Source organism: Lissotriton vulgaris, chromosome 8, assembly GCF_964263255.1.
Source record: "Lissotriton vulgaris chromosome 8, aLisVul1.2, whole genome shotgun sequence".
Lineage (NCBI taxonomy): Eukaryota > Metazoa > Chordata > Amphibia > Caudata > Salamandridae > Lissotriton > Lissotriton vulgaris.
Window position 1 is genome coordinate 483,585,057 of NC_141696.1, and position 25,344 is coordinate 483,610,400.

General features: G+C 44.6%; 1 protein-coding gene across 2 annotated transcripts in view; it reads right to left on the reverse strand.

The window, feature by feature from the left end:
* GCC2 (GRIP and coiled-coil domain containing 2) overlaps positions 1-25,344 on the reverse strand; it is a 402,205-nt gene that overhangs the window by 169,546 nt on the left and 207,315 nt on the right. For both annotated transcript variants that reach the window (XM_086934291.1, XM_086934290.1), the window contains exons 13-14: positions 19,171-19,333; positions 18,519-18,619 (exon numbers count right to left, since the gene is read on the reverse strand). In XM_086934291.1, the coding sequence (XP_086790417.1) occupies positions 18,519-18,619; positions 19,171-19,333 (264 nt within the window). The remainder of the gene's footprint in view (positions 1-18,518; positions 18,620-19,170; positions 19,334-25,344) is intronic.

Sequence of the window (25,344 nt, forward strand, 5' to 3'; positions counted from 1 at the left end):
CTGTTCGACGTCGAGAGACCAGCGTTCGTCGACGTCGAGGCATTCAACGCCAGAACACCCGACGTCTAGGCCACATGAAAGGGCTGATTCGACGGCAAGGGACTCTGTGATTATGGTGGCTGAATCAGCTTCGCGCCACTCCTCTTCAACTTCTGGCTCCTCAAAATCACCCTCAAGGTCTAGAAGTCTGGTCAGTAAAACACCTTTAGGACGGACAGATCCTTCTTCGGAGGGGTTGAGGTTGTCCCCAAGATGGTACCAACCTTTGGATCGTTGGCGAGACTCAGGGGCTGCCAAGCAGATGCGAGAGTACGCTAGTCCAGAACACAGGTCTCCACTCCAAAGACTGGTGGCGGAAGTGGACAGACGCAGCCCTCCCAGGCGCCCATTTGAAAGATCGCCTGTGAGGAGGCCATCCAGGTCTCGTTCTCCCAGAAGGGAAGAGCCGGCCAGATCTCGTTCTCCCAGAAGGGAAGATCCAGCCAGATCTCGCTCTCCAAGAAGAGAAGAGCGTCCAAGAAGATCGCGTGAAAGGAGGCATGGCTCTCATCACAGAAGTCGAAGAACTCCATCATCTTCTTCTTCTTCTTCCTCAACCCGATCTTCTAGGAGAAATTATTTTCCCACACTGACAGATAGTCCTATCTCCAGAGTTTCTCCAGTGGACGACATCAACACGTATCTAGATGTCTTGCAGAGAGGGGCTAAGAAACTGAACATTGAAATGTCTGTCCCCCAAGTGCAACGACAGTGATTTTTGAAACGTTGCATCAACAATCTGTTTCACGTCCATTACTACCCTAGGTTCCGGGTATTATGGATCCTGTTAATGGCGTTTTTCTAACTCCAGCGACTATTAAGGCGGTGCCGGCTCGCATACAGAAAAATACAAGCCAGCTGACTCCGACCCAGTCTTTGTGAAGGCTGACCCTCCAGGAGCCTCTGTGATTGTAGCGACGGCTCGGAAGACACATGCAGTGTCTGCCTCTTCCTCAGTGTCACCAGACAAAGACAGCAAATCACAGGACTCGTGGGGTCGAAAAGTATGCAATTCTGTCTCTTCTTCTCTAAAGATCTCCAGTGCGGCCACTCTATTAGGTAGATATGATAGAGCCCTATGGGATTTCATGGATCGTTTCAAGTCCAAACTACCAAAAGAGAACCAGAAGTACTTTGAGGAAACGCTGACAGAAGGCTGCCTAGTGTCTAATCAAATAATTAGCACAGCGGCGGACGGCGCAATGCTGGCGGCTCACTCTTATTCTCATGGAGTTTGTGCCAGGAGGTCTTCTTGGCTGCGCCTCACAGGCCTCAAGCCCGATGCACAACAACGCATCTTGACCTTCATTTTTCTGGTTCTTCTCTCTTCGGGGAACACACGGACGAGGAGATGAGCCGAATGAAGACCGAGCTGGACACTGTGAAAGCGGTCGGTCTAGAGAAGAAAAAGGAGTCCAAGCGCCGCTTTAAAACTAACAAGAGCAAAGGGGCTCAACAGAGGGTTCAAACCCCTCAGTGGTCCCAAAACAAGAGTCAAGGCAAGTCCCAATTTCGAGGAGGCAAATCGGGCAGAAGTAGAGGAGGTCACCAGCAGTCCTCTAACACGGCGAGGGGAGGAAAAGCCTGTGCAGTGGCTTCCTCTGGCGCTGTTGCCCACTCCAGTGGGAGGAAGTGCCTAACAACATCTGGCAGAGTGGGTCAGTATCACAAAAGATCGTTGGGTGCTGAATATACTGCGCAATGGATACACGCTACGTTTCCGTGCGCTCCCAAAGAACATTCCTCCGAAGAAATCTCTTACCCACCAGTTGGAACTGCTCCGGAGAGAGGTGAAAATTTGTCTGCAAAAAAGAGCCATAGAAGAAGTACCTCCCTCTCAAAGGGTAAAAGGAGTCTACTCCAGATATTTTCTTGTTCCCAAAAGAGATCAGGAGGACAAGTTCAGAACCATCCTAGACCTTCGTCTTCTAAACAAGGGCATAGTCAAAGAAAAGTTTTGCATGCTAGCTCTTCACCAAATATGTCCACATCTGCAAGTCGGGGATTAGATGTGTTCGGTGGATCTGCAAGATGCATAGTTTCACATCCCGATTGCACTGCGTCACCGAAAGTACCTGAGGTTTGTGATCGGCAACAAGCATTACCAGTACAAAGTGCTGCCCTTCGGGCTCAAGTCCGCACCACGAGTCTTCACCAAATGCATGGCAGTGGTGGCGGCTTTCCTTCACAAAAAGAGACTTTTCATCTATCCGTACCTGGACGACTGGCTCATGAAAGGTCCATCTCCTGTACAGGTAGCGAACGATTTCCAGCTTTGCCTGCGCCAGTTGCCCAAACTCGGGCTCCACGTCAACTTGGAGAAGTCAGTCAAGCGGCCAACACAGTCCATCCACTACCTAGGCTCTGTTCTGGACACAAAATTGGGAAAAGCGTTTCCTTCGGAGGAGAGACTTTTTTTCTATGCGGCAGAAATGCAGAGTTCTGCTCAAGTCGAGAAACCCAACAGTCCGACAGGTTGCCTCCCTGCTAGGTTCCATGGCGTCCTGCATCTTTCTCATACCGAACGCCAGGTTGAGAATGTGTCCTTCACAGCAGGCTCTGGAAGACAAATGGGGCCAAGCAACAGGGCGTTGGGAGGACCAGATCAGTCTGCCCCAAGCAGCGAAGACTTCCATCAAATGGTGGACTCGACCGCAGAATGTTCTGGTGGGAGTGTTTTTTCACCAACCTCTCCCAAAGCAGTCAATAGTGACAGACGCGTCTCTACAAGGCTGGGGGGCACACATGGGGTGCCTTCAGATTCAAGGTCGGTGGTCTGCCCAGGAGCAGACCTATCATATCAATATGCTGGAGCTCCGAGCGGTGCATCTTGCGCTCAAAGCTTTTCTTCCAGCGATCATGACCAACTCAGTCCTGGTTCAGACAGACAATACAACCACCATGTTCTATCTGAACAAACAAGGAGGCACAAGGTCAAGCCCTCTCTCCCTGGAATCACAGGCGATCTGGCACTGGCTTCTCGCTCGAAATCTCACAGTGGTAGCAGTGCACCTTCCAGGCGAGTTAAACGTCAAGGCAGACGCACTCAGCAGGCACTTCGAAGATCAGCCAGACTGGGTGCTAAACGACGAGGTGGTAGACTAGCTTTTTCGTTGTTGGGGTCGTCCGACTATAGACTTGTTTGCAGACGACGAAAACAAAAAATGCCAAGCCTTCGCGTCCAGATTCCACCGGCCGGGGACGCAGGGGAATGCTCTCTTGATGGATTGGATTGGTCAGAGACATTTGCTTACGCATTTCCTCCCCTATCGCTGATCCCAAAGGTGGTTTCCAAGCTCCTCAGGTCGAACATGGAGATGATTCTCATAGCTACGGACTGGCCACGGCAGTGGTTGTACCCGGACCTTCTTCATCTGTCTGCGTGTCCACACAAACGGCTACCTTGCAGGACAGACTTGTTGAGCAAGATGAACGGGTGGATTCTGCATCCCAACCTTCCATCACTGAACCTGACAGCATGGCTCCTGAAGTCCTGCAGTACGGACATCTGAACCTGCCTCCTGAATGTATGCACATTTTAAAAGAAGCTAAGAGGCCTTCCACAAGAGTGTCTTATGCGTTCAAGTGGAAGAGGTTTTATATGTGGTGCAAGGAGCGTCAGCTTGACCCTACTACGGGGCAGGAGGAGGTTGTGCTACCATACCTCCTTTCCTTAGCAACATCTGGGTTGAAGTATGCTTCCATTAGAGTGCATCTGTCAGCCATTGTAGCGTATAGGAAATCACCAAGCCAACTTTCTTTCTTTCAAGTTCCAGTGGTCAAGGATTTTCTTCAGGGGTTGAAGAAAGTCTATCCCCCTGTGCGAAATCCTTCTCCTCCTTGGGAGTTGAACCTGGTTCTATCCAAGTTGATGGGGCCTCCTTTAGAGCCCATCCACAAGGCCTCGTTACAACACCTCTCTTGGAAGGTTGCGTTTTTGGTGGCAATTACATCAGCGCGAAGAGTAAGTGAGATACAAGCGCTGTGTACAAAAGAACCCTACACTGTTTTCCACCACAACAGAGTAGTCTTAAGAGCACATCCATCCTTTTTTACCTAAAGTGGTCTCTGATTTTCATATTAATCAGTCCATTTCTCTTCCATCTTTTTTTCCAAACCCTACGACCCTGGCTGAGCGGTCTCTGCACTCTTTAGATCTTAAGAGAGTGCTTAAGTTTTATTTGGAAAATACCAAAAGTATTAGGAAGACGGATCAGCTCTTTGTCAACTATGGTTCAATGAGAACAGGCTTTCCAGCTGCCAAGAGATCCATCTCCAGATGGATTGTTTCCTGTATTAAATTGGCTCATCAGCTGGCGGGCAAGCCATTACTGTTGTCACCTAAAGCACACTCTACTAGGGGGAAAGCGGCCACAGTAGCTTTCTTACACGATGGCCCTTTGTCCGAGTGTCCAGCCGGACCAGGAATTTATTTCAATTGGAATCAAACAATAAAATTGAATACAAAGACAGCAATTCTTAAAGTAGGGCACAGTCCTGTACCGTACTAATGAAGGAAACACAGTGGAAAGAAAGGAGGTAATACAGAGAGAGAATTTTCACAGGCAAAGAAAGTGAGCAAGCTGGACACTTTTTAAATCAGTGTAGGGAGTGTTCTCCAGAGTAGAGTATACACAATGATACACAGTGGTTACATGTATGTCTACTTAGAAGAGTCGATGTTTCGATCCATTGTTCTGATTAGAAAGGATCATCATCAGGACTAAAACAAGATTGTATTGCCTGGTATAAATAATACGCCTGTTTAGAAAAAGAACAGGGAAGGAAAAAGGACAATAACGTTTTTAAGTGAAGCAGGATTTGAGAAGTCAGCATTTCAAATGGTTTGTACACATTTACATTACTCGGAAACGCAGTGAGCCTATTGGTGTTTTACCTCGTAAAGGGCATGTGCACGGGTGAGTCGGATCGTGCATTCTTCATGGATCAAAAGGAACAACACATTGTGAAACACATTGTGAAATGATTAGCGATCAGTTTGTTACCCCCATGGACGAAGTGAACGCGAATCATGGTACTTAAAAATTAACAATTAACAAGGGAGCAGCTAGCCCTGCGTGAGGGTGCGGTAGTTATTACTACGTCAATTGTGGTCCGTATTGAGCTTGGGGGATGCCCGGTAAACGGAGGAAGCTATATACATGCAGTGACGAGAACTAAGAAAGGATATTGTGCCCGTAGGATTGAAACAGAGCCAAGGGGTCATGGGCGCGAGTTTATGAGCGGATGGGGGGTGATGGTAACAGGCGATGTGAGTACATTGCGGACTGTGTAGCTTACCTCGATTTAGAGGGTACGCAGTGCTAGGGATAGCATGCGGTGCTACAGTCAATTAGGAGAGCTCGGATAATGGTGCTCAATTCACTGTGCGGAGGCTTGCGCTGTTGGGGCAGAAATGGGGTTTAGTTAACCCTCTGAGGACAATTAAAGCGGTGGTCGCCAATATTCCTGGTGACGAAGGACCTACCATAAAATTAGACGGTCATCAACGTATTGGGGTCAGGAGGCAGCTCGGCATAAGATTACTCTGTGCTGCATGTGGTCTTGAATTATAGAGGATACACTGTGTGAAAAGAAATTCCAGGGTTATAGTTACCAGAACCGGGTGTCCGTGGACATATAAGTAGCAGGAAGCCACGGTTGTGAGGGAAAGTGCACTTATCGGGGATCTGAGCAATGTCAGGATCTGCGGGCATTGAGGGAGCGTAGATACGCCGGTGTTCTTTTGCCGCCAGGTTAGCCTAGTGAACCAAGCGCAGCCATACTGTTAAAGCCTAGGTTCCAGAATCAGGTGATCGCGAGCCTGGATCACGTGCCTTGGGGGAGTGTGTGAAGCATAACTGGGTGAGCGCGCAAGTGTAGCGGCCATCTTGGTATGGTTAAACCGGGAACCGGAATTTGGAAGTGAGTGAACACCAGTGTTGTTTAAAAACGGCACAGGTGACCAACATCATAGTGACATTTAAAAAAAAACTGTTAAAGTGTATACAGATTAGGAACTATTTTACACATTTACATTTTTAGACAATGCGGCAGTTGGTGAATGTACAATTTACATTGTCCAGCTAGAGATTAAATCCAGGTCATTTATCAAAATTGCCACAGCAGAGGCGTAGAGTACAGTTTATGTAGTCAAGTTCACTATGGGTTGCAGACTAAAGCAAGGTAGTCCAGTCCTCTCTTCTGTTCAAGCCGATCCGTATGATAAAAAAACACAAATGGATTCCCTGAGCCAAACACAACAGCCAAACGCCAACAGGTGTTTCGTCAGGGGGAATTACCCAATGACTTCTTCAGGGCCTTAATTATTCACACTTTTAGTGCCATACAGTCACGATCATGTCAGAGACCTTTATTTTTAATTCTCCTTAAATCTGTATCAACTGTTCCCAAAACACTGTCTTCATTAATATATTTTGGTAAATAACGCCTGGCAATATCTGCCTTCACACTGTGGAACCATCCTTAGTATCTCGAGTTCTACGACCAGAAGCGTGATTCTGATTCTGTTTCCAATCCGGCGTGTAATTCCCCCTGACGAAACAAGTGTTGGCGTTTGGCTGTTGCGTACTGTATCAAGATTGTACTGCTGTATCTACAAGTCTTCATGAACACCTATGGACTGAGAATAAAATAAGGATTTTTTCACATTTTGGATGCACCGATATGGACAATTATTTGTGAATAGATTTTATCTGTAATACTCACAGATATATGTACTTTGTGCTCAGGGAATCCATTTGTGTTTTTTCTACTGTGACGGCATTACGTTGTAATTTCTGTCTTTCGACAGCGTTAGGTGGTAGCTGTCTTTGGTTCCCTTGATGCCACTTTAAAACAATTCTCTCTTTACCATTTGCCACATGGACTATGCGCTGTTAAAACCTCACCATCTGTTGCTTTAAACTGTTCCGATCCGTATGGTGTCAAATTGGATTATGCTCTTAAGTTCCTCGAGGTACAGGATTTGAGATAGGTTGCCACCCCTTTGTGGCAATTTGACAACCTTTAGGATTGTCCAACGAATATCGTCCTCGGTATGGTTCTTTTCAGAGAAATGCTCGACCAGTGGTGCATTAGGAGTCCTGCACCTAATGCGACTCCTATGTTGACAAATACGGGTCTTGGCTTTCTGAGTTGTCTGTCCAACATACATTTTAGGGCAAGGGCACAGTATCGTGTAAATAACATTATTAGTATTACAGTTGGAAAGAGATTTCATTTCAACAGTGACACCATTGTGACTGAAATTGCTTGCCTCATTTGTATAACCACAAACATTACAGCCGCCACATTTTACATGTCCCAGCACTGGTGGAAGGCCCCAGTTTGATTCAATGGTTGATCTAGGTGTGGGGGCAGGTAGAGCCGCTCTAACTAGATGGTCTTTAAGGTTCTTACTCTTTCGGAAGGCAAAAAGGGGTCTTTCTAGATTAATGGGGCCAGCATTAATTGTGGGCCAGTGCTTGAGGATAGATTTTCTGATTTTGTGCGACACAGGCGAGATAGTAGTGACACAGGCTATTTTTTCTGATTTGTCCCGTACTTTAGGTGTCAATAAAACCTCTCTCGGGCAATACCATGCTCTTTTGGACGCAGTCTTAACTAACCTTCTAGGGTAGCCACGGTCTTTCAGATTGTTGGATAGGATGTTGGCCTCCCTGAAGTAATCTGTTTTACATGAACAGTTGCGTCTTATCCGCAAAAATTGGGAATAAGGAAGAGAGTCTTTTAGTGCCCTAGGGTGGTTACTGTCATAGCTGAGGAGTGTATTCCGCTCCGTCGGCTTTCTGAAGAGGCGTGTGAGTAGTTCACTTTCATTGTAGTAAATTGTAAGGTCCAGGAAAGCAATTTGTTCTTTATCATGCGCGAGTGTGAATTTTAAATCAGCGCAATTATTATTAAGCCAATGCAGGAACTGGTGTAGTGCACTGATGTCAAGATCCCATATAAGGAAAATATCATCGATGTAGCGGCGCCATAACCCAATCCCTGATCGGAAAGGGTTAGTGTGTCAAAATCTATCCAGTTTCAAGTTCTTCCATAAAGAGAATTGCCAGGTTGGGGGCAAAAATTGCCCCGATGGAAGTTCCCTTGATCTGTTGATAATAGACATTATCAAAAATGAAGAAGTTCCTAGTTAGACATAACTCAAGGAGTTGGAGAATGAAGAAAGTTGGTACTTTATGTGGGTGTGGGCGAGAGTCAAGTCTTTTCTGGATGACTAGAAGAGTAGGTGGTGAGGCAATTTTTTGGTATGTATTATTAATTTTATCAAAGTAGCGGTTCGATTGAGGGCAACTAGAGGGGGGGGAATTGTGAGATTTCTGAGATTGGTTTTAAAAGTTATAATGTTTTTTTTAAACACACCGTGATTTGGCTGTACTTATATCGGGATTCATGTCAATTTAATTGTTTTTTTAAAAATGAAATGAGTGTATATTGTATGTCTTTACTTTTATGGTGATTTCTAATCATCGAATAAAGAATCCTGACTGACTGACAGTGCCTAAATTTTCATTTAGTTGCAAGTAAGTATGTGACTGCCAGGGAGGGTTGTCTCTTCCTGGCTTTCATGGACTTAAGCGCAGTGTTTGATAACGTTCTGAGGGGGAAGTTGTGATCTATGCTATTGTCTAAGGGGACTGATCAACGAATTATTCATCTCCTCTCTCAACTTCATTCTGATGTGGAAGCTAGGATTAGGTTTGGGCCACATGGGGAATGTACCACTTTTATCAAGAATAAAAAAGGAGCCCGACAAGGCTGTGTGCAGGCCCCTTTTTTTTTTTAGTTTTTATATAAATGAGTTGGAAAATTATTTATCTGTGGATATAGATCTTCCTAGGATAGGGACTTGTAAAATACCGTTCCTTATGTACACAGATGATTGTGTACCTATAGCTCAGAGAGAAAGAGGACTGCAAAAACTACTGGATCACTTTGTGGGATTCATGTCTGACCTAGGGCTGACAACTAATAAAACGAAATCATAAGCTATGATCTGCGGTCGCTCATGCAGCAGAAGCCCTATATTTCACATTGGTCCAACTGCGCTTAAAATTGTTGCCACTTCACAAATTTAGGGATCCCATTTGATCATCGTAGTACATGGGCACATTTGAAAACTATAAGGGATACGCAGCTGGAGCATGCAACTGCGCCCATTTTAAAATTTGGTTCCAAATTAGGGTCCCTCCCGTTGGATGCTGCTCTTAATATTTACAAAGCAAGACCTATTCCTATAGCTACCTATGGTGCTGGCATATGGGGCTATTCTGTTCATGCTGCTTTACAAAATAGAGAAAATAAATTCTTACACAGACTATCACTTCCAAGTAGCACCCTTGCTTCAATTGCGCATATGGAATTTGGTGTGCAGTATATTGGAGATTCCATCAAACCTGCTCCTGTTTTACTTTGACTCTCAATCTGGTCAAGACCTGAGGCTGTACTAAGGCAGTCTATAATAAAGGACTGTTTACAACTTTCCCAGATCCATAAAATTAGGTAGCTGACCTATGTCAAAAAACAACTCCGTATTTTTGGTAAAAGAGTGGTTCATTAATCCAAAATTAATTACTGGAGCATACGATGGAGCACAGATGGGAGGGTGAGAGGAAAAAGAGTAGGGTGGTGATGAAGTTTACGTTATGTACTTTGCCTGGTATTGAACCATATCTACTGAGAGTAACTCGCCATCAAAGATTTCTTTTGCTGAAGTTTAGACTTGGCCTGGCTCATTTCTTGGTGTCTTGTCCTTTCAACGTTTGTTCTGAGAAGGATTTGGAATAATACCCATGCAATACAATACCCTCCAATCCAAACTGCATTTGTTTTTCTTCTGGGATCTTTATAAAGAACATAAGAATTTTAGTTTTCGAAATGTAAGGAGGCTTTAGAGCATTTACAATTGCTCCAGACAGATCAAGTGTTTACTACAGGTTTTAGACTGCGTACTCATGTTATTAAATATTGTAAATTAGTGGGGAAATAATAAGTTGTATCAGTGCCAAATGTCTTACGCTGTTTTACATTTTGTATGGAACCCTTTTTAAAGTGATTATTTTAACTTGGATTGTAGCATTTTAACTTGATACATATTTTATGATGGATTTACCGCAGCTGTATCTGTGTAATTAATTAATTGGATGTTTTTACTGTTTTATTTGGATTTTTATGGTTGTTTTAAAATGAATAAAGTATTACTGACTGACTGACCTAAAACATGAAACCTTTCAAGCACTATTGTATTCAACTGAAGGCAAAAACATTTTTAAAAAGACCGAGGACCAATGGTGACCACAGGTTATATACATGTAAGAAGGTAATTCTGAGAAGGGCTGGATAGGAGAGGAGAAACAAGAACTAGGAATTGGAAAAAGATCAGAACAGGTGGGGTGGGGTGCGGTTCCGAAGTGGGCGTCAAGCAACAGAAAAGCCAATGTGAATGAGGCTGTGAAATACAGGAAACTGAAAGTATAAAAGGTTCAGTAAGCATGGTTTAGATGTAGGTTAAAGAGGAAGGTTTTTACTCTTTTATAGAAAGCGACTAAAGAGCCAGATTGTCCGATCTCGATTTCATGGAGCTAACATTTTGGATAGAAGAGATTTTTAGATACTTGGATAGAAGAGATTTTCGGGTATAAGTAATGCTGCATTCAGATAATTGGTGTATGTCCACCATAGACTACAACATCAAAATTCTCAGAGGCTCCATGCACAGATTAAAGTGTGTCAGAACTAGGAACAAACATTGTGCAGCTCCACGAGTAACAGGGGTAGTCTTCGATGAGTGTCTTCCAAGCCTGAATAACTGTCTTTGTTTTGATAAGGATGGGAATCAGTTCATGGCATCACCCTCAAAGCATGTACAATGTTCCAAAATATTTAAGAGTTGGCTTTGATCAACTGTGTTGAAGGCTGTCAGTAAATCTAAAAGGATCAGCAGACCGGCACCACCCTCATCTAGAATGCATAGTTATATAGCCCCAAGTATATCATGCAGGTCCAGGCAGAGACTTGCATCCGAAGGATCGATAAGAAGTTGTTTCTGCCTCATTCTCTTCTCTACTTGTCACTCCTATTTATTTGTAAAAGGTTCTTAAAAGCTCAAGACAAAATCTGAAAAGCAAAAAAGCAATTGACGCTTGAGAATGCTACTGGGAACATATTTTTGCTTTTTTAAATTCAGCAACACTTTTTTAAAGAGGTTGCCTGCCGTCTTCTCCCTGCTGTGTTTAAATCAAGACTGCCATATAGGTAGGTATACAACTGAATCTGGAATAATTGACTTCAATGGACTCTCAGTCGAGCCTTTGGTGGAGAGTCCAAACTCACAGACATTGAAGCCGAGTTGGCCTGCTTCTCAATTTTCATCAGGGTGGAGCAGGTGGAAGAGGCAGAAAAGGGAATATATTAAGATCCAGGGCAAGATCAACTGGAGCCATCCTTGGGATAGCCGGTGCTCCAGAAATCCAAGCAGGCAAGAGAGCCCTGGCATTCCTATCTGGCCGCTAAATATTAAAGATGGTAAACATGACTTTTGGAAAGCTTGAATCAGAGAATGCTCCTAGCGGGGGAAAGAACAAATTGGGTTGAATGTTCACAAAAATAATACCAAGTTCATAGTGAGGGGATGAGGAGGAATGGTGCTTTTGTACTTGTGATGAAGTGATCACTTCATTTCAATAGGTTCGGTCTGGGAAGGAAACTTGATTTTGATTTGCAATTCGATCACACATGTAATGCCCAGGCCTTTTAGGTGTCTGAGAGATAACAGGGGTTGTCTGTGCGCTTCTGTAGTCTTTCCCTGTGCATCACATGTATTTGGCATGAGAGTCTGTAACCAACTTCTGCGAGTGACAGTGCAACTGGGATTACACCATGAGGATTTGAGAGGTCGAGGGTGACAAAACCCTCTAAAAATATTGGAAAAAAAGAATTCCAAAAATGAGAACAAAAGATCCCTGGTTAAACTCTGATTATGGATCTTATGCTTCTGCGCAGCAATTAAAAAAGAAAAAAAATGGAACCGAAGTTGCCTGCCCTAGTTATGCCTTCAATGACACACTAGGTCATTTCCAGTAGGTACTTCACAGATTTACAGCTTGTGCTGCATACAGACACCTTGTGACAGTAACTGGCACTGCCAGGCTGATGTCTGGGAAGCAGTATCAATGCCAGTGTTCAGATTTACTAGCAGTGGGACTCTATTACTATGCTTGCTATTGGTCTCCAGTCTGCCCACCTGCTGTTGGAGCCTGAAAGCATTTATGTTCTTGATGCCATAGGGCCTAAAAATAAACGATCTGTTGACATTCAGCAAACAATCCTTGTAACTGAGTCGCCTGCTTTAAAACAATGTGCTGGGTTGGAAGAATGCATTTAGGTACCTAACAACAATAAAGACAGTTGGCTTGGCCATGGTGTGAACTGCCGGATATTAAGGTGATTTGCATTTGCAAATAATCTATGAATTGTACTTCTGAAAGTGGTGCTCTGCTTAACTCGGTTTTAAATCTGGATCGAGATTTTTCACTGCAGGCCCCTCTGAAACTTAACTAACTTTGGGGAGATTGTATAGATTTAGCATTCAGACAAAAGTCACGAGAGAGAAACAACATGCAACAAACCCTCTAATGTTAAGGAAATGTTTCCACCAAGCCTAATCCCAATCTAACCCCAAAGTTTAAAATGCATTACTCCCATAATTTGTACGATAAAATAGTTACACATTAAACAATTAAGACTAAAAATTAGAATTTAATGGTCAAAAAAGAAAAAATGCCCTCGGGTACCGTACAAGAGTCTAGAGGGCGTTTAGACCAATTTAAGCATGCTAGAAAAGGAGGGTCCCTTTTTTTATCAATCATATGTTTCTTGGCATTTTTAGAAACCAAACAGTGTTAGCTTTACAACAACAGGAGTATCAGAGTTACTGAATACAATACACATTGTCAGGAGAGAAAATAAAACGGAGGCCACAACCTCAGACATCGCTATGCTAATCCATGGAGAAAAATCTAGAAGTACTCGTACTGTTTCATAAAGTTCATAGCCATAGTATGTCCTGATCTCCAGACTAAGTTCTCACAATCCATTGTGTTGTGACAGGTTTACCCATCATTCTTCCAACCGGGAAGGTACTCCCAAGAAAAAATATTATTCCAAACAAACCCAAAAAGAAAAAGGATAAAAAAAAAAAAAGAAACCTCCATATCTCTTCCTCCACCTCCCTCCTCCCAATAACAAGGTATATGGTGGCGACACTACACGAGAAAGCTGGAGGGCCGACTGGGCAAGGGTGTAGTACGTTAAAATTGGAAGAGATGCATGTCTCTGATTGACAGAGGACACACCGCCAATGGCAGGCCCTTTGTAAGGAAGGCGACTAATGGGCCCCATTTATAGTCAAAGCTTTTGTAATCGTCGCAGAATATGTCCGCCATTCTTTCCAGACATAGAAGTTTCCAAAGTCGCGCGTGCCATACTGAGAGGGAAGGAGCGGTCGCCCTCTTCCAGGCTGCTGCGATAACCACCTTCACTGCACTTTTACATGTCCACATGATAGCTTTGTCGGCCCTGGTCTGGTGTTCTAGGGAGGGATCCCGAAGACCCAGGAGAACTCCTGCCATGATGGTCGGTATCGGATAGCCCAACATGGTTTTGATTTGCGCTAAAATTTCCTCCCAAATGGGATGTATGGTGGGGCAATCCCACCATATATGTTGGAAATCCCCCAGTAGGCCACGACCCCTCCAGCATCTGTCAGTCGTGTTTGGAAAGATTCGCTTGAGCTGGGCGGTGAGTAGGTACCAGTCCATTTAAGGGTGCTTCTCTAAGTTCTAGGGAGTGATTGAATTTTGAAATATCGGACCAAAGTGCCGTCCATTCCCTGTCATGGATATCGCACTGCAACATCCCCTCCCACATGGACATGTACCTCGGATGAGTCGAATGTGTGTTGGAGAGCAGATAGTTATAGAGGAAAGAGATCTCTCCTTTCATGCAGCCCACTGTTCTGACATACCTCTCAAACCCCATTTTCTCCCTCGTGGCTCTGTCATGTATGTGAGGGGTGAGTGCCCAATGTCTAAGTTGAAGGTAGTGGAAGCGTTCCTCTGGTGGTAAGCGGAAGTCCCTTCTGCACCTATCAAAGGTGAGGAGATCGTGATTGTGGAATAAGTGATCTAGCATGAGACAGCCTCCCTCTCTCCAGGCATTGAATGGGCCTTCGTGCAGGGTCAGCGGGAAGGCAGGATTAAAGTGTATTGTAGTGTATGGGGAAGGGAACGTGGTCCACCCCTCGCTCCACGACACTTTCAGTAGGGTATGTGTGGGGGTGCTAATGTACACATTCACGGGTCGGTCCTTCTTGGGTTTCCAGATTAGGTCCCATATTGTCCTCCCCGCCACTCCATTAGCCACATGAAGCCAATGCTTCCCGATACCCTTTGGAACCACTCTGTCACTATCCACAATTGGGTAGCTTTGTAATATAACCCAATGCCTGGCAGTCCCACCCCCCCTTTTGCTCTAGTATTATTGAGAAGTATAAGCAAGTTCGCCCCCCCTGCCAGATAAACCGTGTGAGCAACGATTTGATTTTAGGTAGAAAGGTGGCATCTAAATCGATGGGTAGGGCCTGAAAAAGGTATAATAATTTGGGTAACAATGTCATCTTGATAGCGTAAATGCGGCCAGGCCAAGAAATGAATAGGGGCTTCCACCGCTTAAGATCGTTTTGAAGTTGGCGGAGGGCGGCTGGAAAATTGGCTTTATACAGCCCCTCCACTCGTGGGGTCAGCTGAATCTCCAAGTATTGGAGGGAGTGGCTGGTCCGCTGCAAGGGGGATTGAGATTGGAGGGCACGTACCTCAGTGTCCGGAAGGGTAAGATTGAGAACATAGGATTTGTCAAGATTACCTTTAAACCAGACTACCACTTCAAATGTGGCTAATTCTGTTTCCAAAGCCGGGAGTGATTGAGACGGATCTGCAAGTGTCAGGAGCACATCGTCTGCAAAGAGCGATATTTTGTGGTTGTTTCCTCCGAAAGGAATCCCCTGTATCGCCAGATTGTTCGAATGGACATTGCGAATGGTTCAATGCTGAGCGCAAAAAGCAGGGGTGATAGAGGACATCCCTGTCGAGTGCCTCTCGTGAGGGAGAAAGGGATGACAACACTCCATTGACTTGTACCAGAAAGCGTGGATGTGAGTAGTTGGCCTGAATCATGCGAATGAATTTGTCTGAAAAGCAAAAAGATGTAAGGACGCGAAAGAGAAATGCCCAATCCACCCGATCAAAGGCCTTTTCGGCATCAAGCCCCACCGAGACCGGTGGTATCCCCCGTTTGGTGGCTTTCTCAATTAGTTGAATCATGCGTTGAATATTGTCGTGTGTCTGCCGCCCCTGGATAAAGCCAGATTGATTGGGATGAATACAATCAGGCATTAAATCCTGTATTCGATTCGCAAGAATAGTGGAATAAAGCTTCATGTCCAGGTTTAGGAGCGCTATGGGGCGATAAGAGGCACAGAGCTGTACATTTTTCCCAAGCTTAGGGAGAACCGTAACCACCGCTTCAGCCATCGAGAAGTCACCTCTCCAGTTTCCGCCATCTAGTTGAAGAGGCGCGTGAGTTGACGAACAAGGTCGTGGGCAAAGGTTTTATAGAAGTGGGCTAAGAGACCACCCGGCCCCTGAGTCTTGTGCAGCTTAAGAGCTGCAATAGTTGCACACACCTCTTCCGTGGTTATGGGCGCCGTAAGTTTATCATTTGTGGCCTGCAAGATACTGGAGAACCGCAGGGCTAGGATGTAGCTATCTTGCAAGGCTGCTTCTTTTGGTTCCGCGGGGTAAAGTGCCTTGTAGAAGGATCCAAAAAGATCAGCTTTTTCTCTATCTGTGTGGACTAAACTGTTATTCCCATCTCAAAGGCCTCAAGTGTATTCCCTCTTGCGTTTCTCCCGTAATTGCCTCGTTAGGTGTTAGCCAATTTTGTTCCCCTGTGTGAAAGAAATATGGCATAATTTCAAAAGGCTGTATTCCACCCTGTTGATGTAGATTGCTTTCAGTTTGTCATGCAGAGCTGTAAGGGGGCGTAAGGTTACCCTGGAGAGGTTGTTCTTATGTGCCAGCTTCGCCTGTTCTAGCTCCCTCTCTAGACCCTCCCATTCTTTCGCCCGTTGTTTATTCAGGGTGGAATTGGGCTCAATATATTTACCCTGCAAGACTGCCTTGAAAGCATCTCGATTGTTGCCAGGGGAGGTATCTTCAGCTCGATTAGCTTTTAAGTACTCTGTGATAGCATCCCCGCAGTTCAGTACGCAGTACCCTGTCTCACGTGAGAGAGACTGGGAAGTACCATTTGGGGGTTGTAGTGGGGGCCGATCCCCACTGTAAGCAAGTCGAAAGTGGGCAGTGATCGAGATGGAAAGTGGGAAGATATTGGTGTCACTAAGAGTGCCAAGCAATCTTTGGTTCATAAAAATATAGTCCAATCGGGAATAGGTGTGGTGTACGTGAGATTAGAATGTAAAGTCTCTAGTCTCGGTATACAGGGTTCATCAGGCGTCCCGAAGGCCTAAGTCGTGTAGTCTCTGCGTTATATCTACAGTGAAGAAGCCAGTGTTGGATCTTTGTGAGTGAGATTAAAGTCCCCCATTAAAGTCGTTGGTCCTTCCGCAAAATGGTCTATTTTGTCTAAGGGGGTGTTGAGCAAACTTGTTTGGCCTGTATTTAGCGCTTACGTGGCAACAAAGGTTCAAAGCCAGCCACGCAGTGTACCCTTAATCAAAACCATCCTATCCTCCTTATCTGACTGAACATCTAAAGGCTGAAATTTCGTTGAAGGGTGAAATAGAAGTGCCACTTCCCGGTGCTTAGTATGCACCGATGATCTATAAATAAGGGGATATAGTTTGTGTTTAAGCCTCAATTCCTCAGATCTCTGGAGGTGAGTCTCTTGGAGTGCCACTATGTCGAAGTGGTGATCCTTGAGGTACTTCCATACTTTTTGTCTCTTCTGTGGGGAGTTGAGGCCCTTGACATTCCATGAAGCTATTGTAATCACCATCTTGTCAAGTGAGACCCTCTCCTCCCTCCTCTAGACCTGCGCCCTCAGCAGAAAAATTGGGAACTAGATCTCCCTGCGCCTCCCGCAGTAGATGTGACGCTGCCATAGTGTCTCTGCATCTAGTATGTAGCTGGTGCCACCACCAATTCCCCATCCCCCCCTCCCATCAATGTGAAAGAAAAAAAAATATTCAACCCCCAACAATACCAACTGGAACATATATCGAATAGGAGATGACACCCCAACCGTAGGTGGAGTCATTTACACAGCAGGGTTGGCGGATGGTGTGATCAGGATTCCCATCCGCGCCCATCTCGGGGGACTGCCTAATAGTTCACGTTGCCAATCGCATCACTCTCAGTACTTGGGTGGCATCCGAGGTTGCCAGCCCTGAGTCTTCTAGAAATCATCGTCCGGCGGTGTACCCATGTTGCAACGACTAGGTTCTGGATGCAAGGAGATACCACTATGATGAAGCATGACACCTTTGGTGTGAGAGGAACCGTCCTTAAAAGGGATCCTCCTTTTTTAAGCATGGTTATATTGATCCACACGCCCTCTAGACTCTTTTACGGGACCGTGGGCTCTTTATATGATAGGTACTAGTATAGAGTGGGGAGTCTGCCCACGCAATTCCTTAGAACTCCTCAAAGCCCCCCGTGTGTGAATGCAAAAAAGAAAAAGGCCACAGATTATAATGGCAGGCCATGATGGCATCAGTATGGACAGGGGGCAGGGTGAAGGACTGTTTATTTAGTTTGTTAACATAACCTGCTGTAGTGCTATATGCATTTATATACATTATGAGGTAATGTGGTGACCGTTGACTCCATGTTGTTTTAACTGCATTTTGTGAACCCCGTTTCATCTTACGTCTTTCTGACTTTACCTTTCAGCTGCAAAGACAGGCAGGCTGGGTTACTTGCGAGAGAGATAAGGCTATTACAAAGAGTGGGGATGAGAAAGTGAATAACTTTGCCTCAGCTCTCATTGTTTAATTTTAAAAGCACCTTGATTAGTTTACTTGTTTCATTTTGAGGGTTCGGGGTTCCTTTTTCTATGTGTGGAATTTAAAGATGCAGCGAAATATATATTTAAATTTGCCTCATTTTGAGAATGCTGAGTTGAAGTGTGTCCTATTGTTTCAAGTCTAAAGCATCACACCAGCCATACAGGCTAATCCCAACGACGCTGAAAGATAAAATCCACTATGGAGCATTTATTTATGTAACTCTTGAATTCTCCAGAATTAATCTCCTTGCTATCAGAGTACTGAACCAATGTGAGTCTGCAGAAGATCTCGCTATGGAGAACTTCATTAAGGACACAGGCTACACAATGTGTTCAATTAGACAGGAGAAGTGGGCTGTACTTACTGCTTGCTTGGAATCAGACAATTCTTTTTTAGTTTTAAGCAAGAGCTGCTTCATTTTGGTGCTTCTCTCCTCATACTGCTCCACAGATGCCTGAAGTGATGCTAAAATGTTGAATGAACAGAATAATCATTGGGATCATAGAATAACAACACTTTATGTGACCAATAACAATAAAGAAACTCAGAGGAATAGCAACATTGGGGATAGAAAGACACTGCATCAAACAGCATAATAGTAAGTAACCATAACAGAAGACATGGTACTTTTTGATGTCAATATCAGAAACTAAAGACCAAGGACAGAAGTTGCAGAATACAGCTCAAGCAGTAAAATGGAGGGCAAGATAACATGGTCAGTTATTCTGGGAAGTGAGTTTGCGCAGAATTACTCTTTCAAATAACTACATTACATTTAATGCAATATTCATAACCTTTTAATTGTCTCTTGCTTCTGCGGGCATTTCTGCAACTTCTTTAACAAGGATAAAATGTAACACTATTTCTATGTTAATTTTGCAACAGTAAGTTGCAAAAAATACCAAAAGAATTTAACATTGAAAAGTTTTTTTAAACATAATATTGTACAAAAATGAAAAGGATTCCATTTTCTTTAATACTTAAGTAAACGCTTGTCAATATAACAGTTTCCTTACCTATTTCTTCATTTAAAGTTTCTTCTCTCTGCTTCTGAAGTCTGATTTCTTGCTCAAGATCTTCCAGTCTACTGTTTTTGTCAGAAATACTTTGGTTAAGTTCTTTGACTAAACGATCATAATCTGCCATCTCCATATCCATCAGTGTGCTCTTTTGGGCATCCTATAATAGAAATAGTAATTTGCTTTGACAATATTGCTGTAATGTAAGCCACAGATTTCCAAGTCCTATCCTATTTTCGTCCACAACAATCCCACCACCAAGTCAATTTCCTTATTAGCACTATAGGTAGGTGTGTGGTTCTACCAAACCACTGGTCCTCTCCTTTAGGGTTCCACCTCACCTCATCTAAGTACTCTACTATTTACTCCTCCCTAACACCCCTCTCAAATGCTTCAATAAGGACATTTTCATACCGTGGTGCAGGAATTCCTAAAGGCTTCCCTCCAACTATTGCCTAGTCTCTTAACTTCCATTCCACAGGAATTACTAGTGTTCAATTGACTCACCCTTTCTCTCTCTGCAACAACCTATTTAACCTTCCTCCATCTGGATTGTGCAAGGCCTATTCCCTCAAAAACAACCTCACATATTGTGAGAAAGTTACCGAGCGGAGCAATACCCTCACCAAATGGGTGACGGTTCCAACCAGACCACGAGATCCAGACTCCTCTACTCTGTTTCCACAGGGACGCGGTCAGAGCTGCAACCCGGAAGTTCCGCCTTTGCGAACCAGAAGAGGATGCTTGGGACCAATATTAGGAGAGTGGAACGACTGTGACGAAGAGGAAGAAGAACGCGGGAAAGAGATTACCAGGAAAGAAGACGCGGGACCCGACCAACGGAAAGAAGACGCGGGACCCGACTTGAGGAAAGGAGAAGACGCGGGACCCGGTTTGCGGAGAGAAGACGAGGGACCCGACACAGAGAAGACCTGGACGCCGGCGGAGAGTACCGAGGACGTCGAAGACGATTGGTGGGAAGTGGGTGGGGAATCTCGGGACAGGGGGACAAAAGCGTATAACAGAGGGTAATAGTGTTAAAACCTTTTTGTGAACTGATACGCCCACCGATAAAGAACCCTTATTTTTGAACGAGTGTGCACCATTCCTTTTCACGACTTAGGCACTTAAATTCAACTCCTCCAACGGTTTTTCCTTCCCCAATTCCATTCTTCCTATCTCCATTACTTCATCCTTGGCTATTAGAACTCTCGAGGCACCGTAGCAAATATAGTGCACCAAGGTGTGGTGATAGGAGTATACCCTTAAAATAGTGCCATATAACATTCTGACGGCTCCTTTTACTCTCTTTATCCTCCTATGAGCCTCCGGGGTGACCGCCACGCTCAAGGACAACCAGAAGGAAGAACATCACCTTTGTCCTCACCAGAACATTCCAGCTCACAGGATTCGTCGGATGAAGAAGAAAATCACCCTTTAACTGTATCGCACCAATCCACATCTCTTACTTTGTCTAATAAATCATCATTTAAACCTTTACTTAAGCCTCCACGCCTGTTCATCAAACCTGCCCTCCCACAAGTGGTGTCAGAAGTGGGATCCCAAGGCGAAATGGAGGCTGCCCTAGCAAAAATGGCTGAAAACCAAGAACATTTGGGAAAGGTTATGGAACGTTTTTTGACGGTTGTCGAGGAAGATCGAGGAAAATTGCACCAAGTACTCGCTGGTCAAGAACAGACTCAAGGGGCCATTATGGACAAACTCACTACGGCTCTGGGACAACAAAGAGGTCCTAAAACTCTACCCTCAGTAGTACTACAACGATATGTAGCTGGAGAAGATCCTGATTTCTTCTTCAGTATTTTCGAACGCATGGCAAATGCAGCCTCATGGCCCGCAGATAAATGGGGTAAATATTTGGGACCACTGTTATCAGGAGATCTACAGGCCACATACCAAGCTGCCACCTTCCAAGGAACAGTTCCCTATACGGATATAAAAAAATGCATTTTAGAGAGGCTGGGAATCGATGATGAAACCTATAGAATAAAACTAAGACAAATGAAAGAAGGCCCTCAGGAGACACCACGTGCTCTGTACTTTAGGGTAAAAGACATGGCTGACCGTTGGTTGAAACCTGCCAATACAGATAAGGATGGAATCATGGCAAAGATTTATCTGGAACAATATCTGACTTCCCTGCATCCTCCCATTCAACGGTGGGTTCGACAGCAGGCGAATCTCACTTTAGAAACTGCCGTGGAAATAGCTAGTGCTTACAGTAGAGCCCGAGACTCAGAAAGGGAGAGAAGACAATATAGGAAAGACCGGGGGACACCCTCTTCATAGGCCGACAAGACCTTCCATAGCCAAGAAACCTGAACCACTTGCTCTTATTCCCAACCCCCCAATGCCCAGTGTCCCGTTCATCAGACCTCCTGTAACTGGACCCCAGTGTTTCCAATGTGGAGGGATGGGACATATAGCCCGATTTTGTCCACAACGAGAGGAGCCTATGGAAATAGGGGTGGCTCGCAATTACTATTGCTCTCCCCCTAACAAAAAACTTCCTCCATACAAATGTACTGTCTCTGTGAATGGACAACCAGTTACCGCTTTAGCTGATACAGGATGTTTGCATAGTGTAGTCCGACCTCAAGACCTAGGCAATAATATAGGTCCCATTGACGGTATGGCCGCAATAAAATGTGTACATGGAGATACCAAACCATATCCCACCGCTAAAGTATTGATTCAACATCCTCAGAATCAAGGCATGTCCCTAACTGTAGGTCTAATACCCAGACTACCAGAACAAGCCATCCTGGGTAACGATTACGTCAAACTTCCCCAGTTGCTATAGGAGACAGGATCAGAGGAAGTAAATGAATGGCTGTCTACAGCTCCTTTTTCTAGAGACACAGACAAAGAGTGGCCGACTTCTAAACCACGGAAAAGCCGAAGTCAGAGAAGGGCTGAGAAAGGGATAAAAACCCTAGTAATGCCGATCATTTCGGTAGAAAACCCTTGGGAAACAGATCGCAATTTTCATGCTGCACAGCGAGAGGATCCTATACTTCAGGAGGCCTGGAAAAAAGCGCTTGATGAAGAAGACCCACAACATGTAGGTCCACATTTTTTTTACTAAAAATGGATTGTTGTATCGGAAAGGAGGTCCTGACCAAAAAGCTCAGTTGTTAGTACCAGAACCCTTTCGAGAAAAGGTATTATATCTTGCACATAGTCACCTTTTAGGGGGACATTTTGGGGCGGATAAAACTGAGAAAACTATTGTAGAAAACTTCTATTGGCCAGGGATATACCAGCAAGTAAAGAAATATTGTAGAGAATTTTCTATTTGTCAACGACATAGTCGTTATCATCCCCCCAGAGCCCCGTTGCTACCACTTCCTATTATCAATGAACTTTTTAGTCGAGTAGGCATGGACATACTTGGTCCCCTGTTGCCTTCCCGTAGTGGATATAGATACGTCCTGGTTATGGTTGATTATGCCACTAGATTCCCTGAGGCCATACCACTCCGTCGTCCTGACACAACTAATATAGCCAAAGCTATGATTGGAATCTTTTCCAGGGTAGGATTTCCCAAAGAGATCCTAACTGATCAGGGAACTCCTTTTGTCTCCAAATTGATGAAAGACGTATGCAAACAGTTAGGAATAAACCAAATCAGAACATCGGCATATCATCCACAAACGGATGGGTTGGTGGAAAGATACAACGCCACTACTAAAGCTACTCTTAAAAAGCTACTGGATCTAGAAACCAGAAAGTGGGAAGACATTCTTCCCTTGGCTCTTTTTGCCATCAGGTGTAAGGAACAAAAGAGTACTGGTTATTCTCCTTTCGAGTTACTCTATGGGCATAAACCCCATACCCTCTTAGATATGGCCCAAGAACAGTGGGAGACCGAACGAGACAATACCAAACCTTTACCTGAATATGTGTCAAATCTAAAAACACATTTAGGTCAAATACGAGAGATAGTTAGAAACAATTTGGAAGAGGCACAGAACGCCAAAAGATCCAATATGACAAAGGGGCCAAACTGAGAACTTTCCAAGTAGGAGATCTTGCGTTACTTATGATGTCATCATCAGACCAGAAACTGTTAGGACAGTGGCAGGGACCATACACAGTACTTCAACAAGTCACCCCTGTAACTTACCGCATAGAAGTAGACAGCAACAAAAGAATCTCGCAGATATACCATGTGAATTTGCTGAAGAAATGGGAAGGACCGGCTCCAGTGGCTGTTCATAGCGTAGGAACCCCAGGACCCCTGTTCCATCAATGTATTGATCCGGAATTGCCTACGACTTTACAAGAAGGGTTAATCGAGGTGTTACAACCTCTTAATTTTGTCTTTTCCACTAACCCAGGGGTAAACAACCTTATTGAGCATGCCATAAAAACGCCACCTGGTAAACGAGTTAGACTAAGACCCTACCGCATACCTGAAGCGAGACGACAAACCATAAGAGAGGAAGTACAAAAGATGTTACAGATGGGAATTATAGAACCATCTAAGAGTGAATGGAATTCTCCCATTGTACTTGTGCCTAAACCAGATGGGTCAATTAGATTTTGCATTGACTTTAGAGAGGTGAACAAGATTTCAGAATTCGACACCTATCCACTTCCTCGAGTGGATGAAATGGTAGAAAGAATAGGGAAAGCCAAATACATCAGCACCCTAGATCTGTGTAAAGGTTACTGGCAGATACCTTTAAAAGAAGAAGATAAGGAAAAAACAGCCTTTTCTACACCCGACGGGTTGTACCAATTTAGAATGTTGCCTTTTGGTTTACATGGGGCTCCTGCAACATTTCAGAGAGCCATGAATACAATTCTAAGTCCCTATGATGATTTTGCTGGAGCTTACATTGATGATATTGTGATATACAGTGACACATGGGAACAACAATTAACCCATCTCACCACAATCATTCAAACCGTAGGTTCTCAGGGTTTAAAAATCAACCAAGTCAAAAGCCATTTGGCAGCTCAAACAGTCAAGTATCTAGGATACTTATTGGGGGAAGGTGTCATAAGACCTCAACCGTCGAAATTATCGGCCATTTCCCATATACCATTTCCCAAAACAAAGAAAGATTTGAGAGCATTCCTGGGTTTACTAGGTTATTATAGGAGATTTATTCCTCAGTTTTCCCAAATGGCAGCACCCTTGACTGATCTTCTACCGAAGAATTGTAAAACGGAACAGATATTACAATTCCCACCTAATGAAGTACGACGCTCCTTTGAGACTCTAAAAAGATCTCAAACATCGGACTCTGTCTTAATTAGTCCAGATTATTCTCGTCCCTTTGTCTTGCAAACAGACGCCTCTGATCATGGGTTAGGTGCAGTGCTTTCACAAGAGACACCCCAGGGAGAGAAACCGATTCTGTACATTAGCCGTAAACTCTTCCTTCGAGAGAAAAACTATGCAACAATCGAGAAAGAGGCCCTCGCCATCAAATGGGCAATAGAAACCTTGCGGTATTATCTGGAAGGAAGAGAATTCACTTTGTTCACAGATCATGCACCATTAGAATGGTTAGCTAGGAATTAAGGACACAACGAGAGAGTGCTGAGGTGGTTTCTATCCTTACAACCTTATAGATTCCACACAACATAGAAAAGGGCGAGAACAAGGAAATGCTGACTATCTGTCGAGATATCCACAAGAGACACAAACCCCTATAAGAAAGACAGCAAGGGAAAGGGGATGTGAGAAAGTTACCGAGCGGAGCAATACCCTTACCAAATGGGTGACGGTTCCAACCAGACCACGAGATCCAGACTCCTCTACTCTGTTTCCACAGGGACGCGGTCAGAGCTGCAACCCGGAAGTTCCGCCTTTGCGAACCGGAAGAGGATGCTTGGGACCAATAATAGGAAAGTGGAACAACTGTGACGAAGAGGAAGAAGAACCCTGGAAAGAGATTACCAGGAAAGAAGACGCGGGACCCGACCAACGGAAAGAAGACGCGGGACCCGACCAACGGAAAGAAGACGCAGGACCCGAGCTGCGGAAAGGAGAAGACGCGGGACCCGGTTTGTGGAGAGAAGACGCTGGACCCGACACAGAGAAGACCTGGACGCCAGCGGAGAGTACCGAGGACGTTGAAGACGATTGGTCCGAGGACTGGTGGTGTCCGGAGGTGGCTGGGGAGCGGCTGT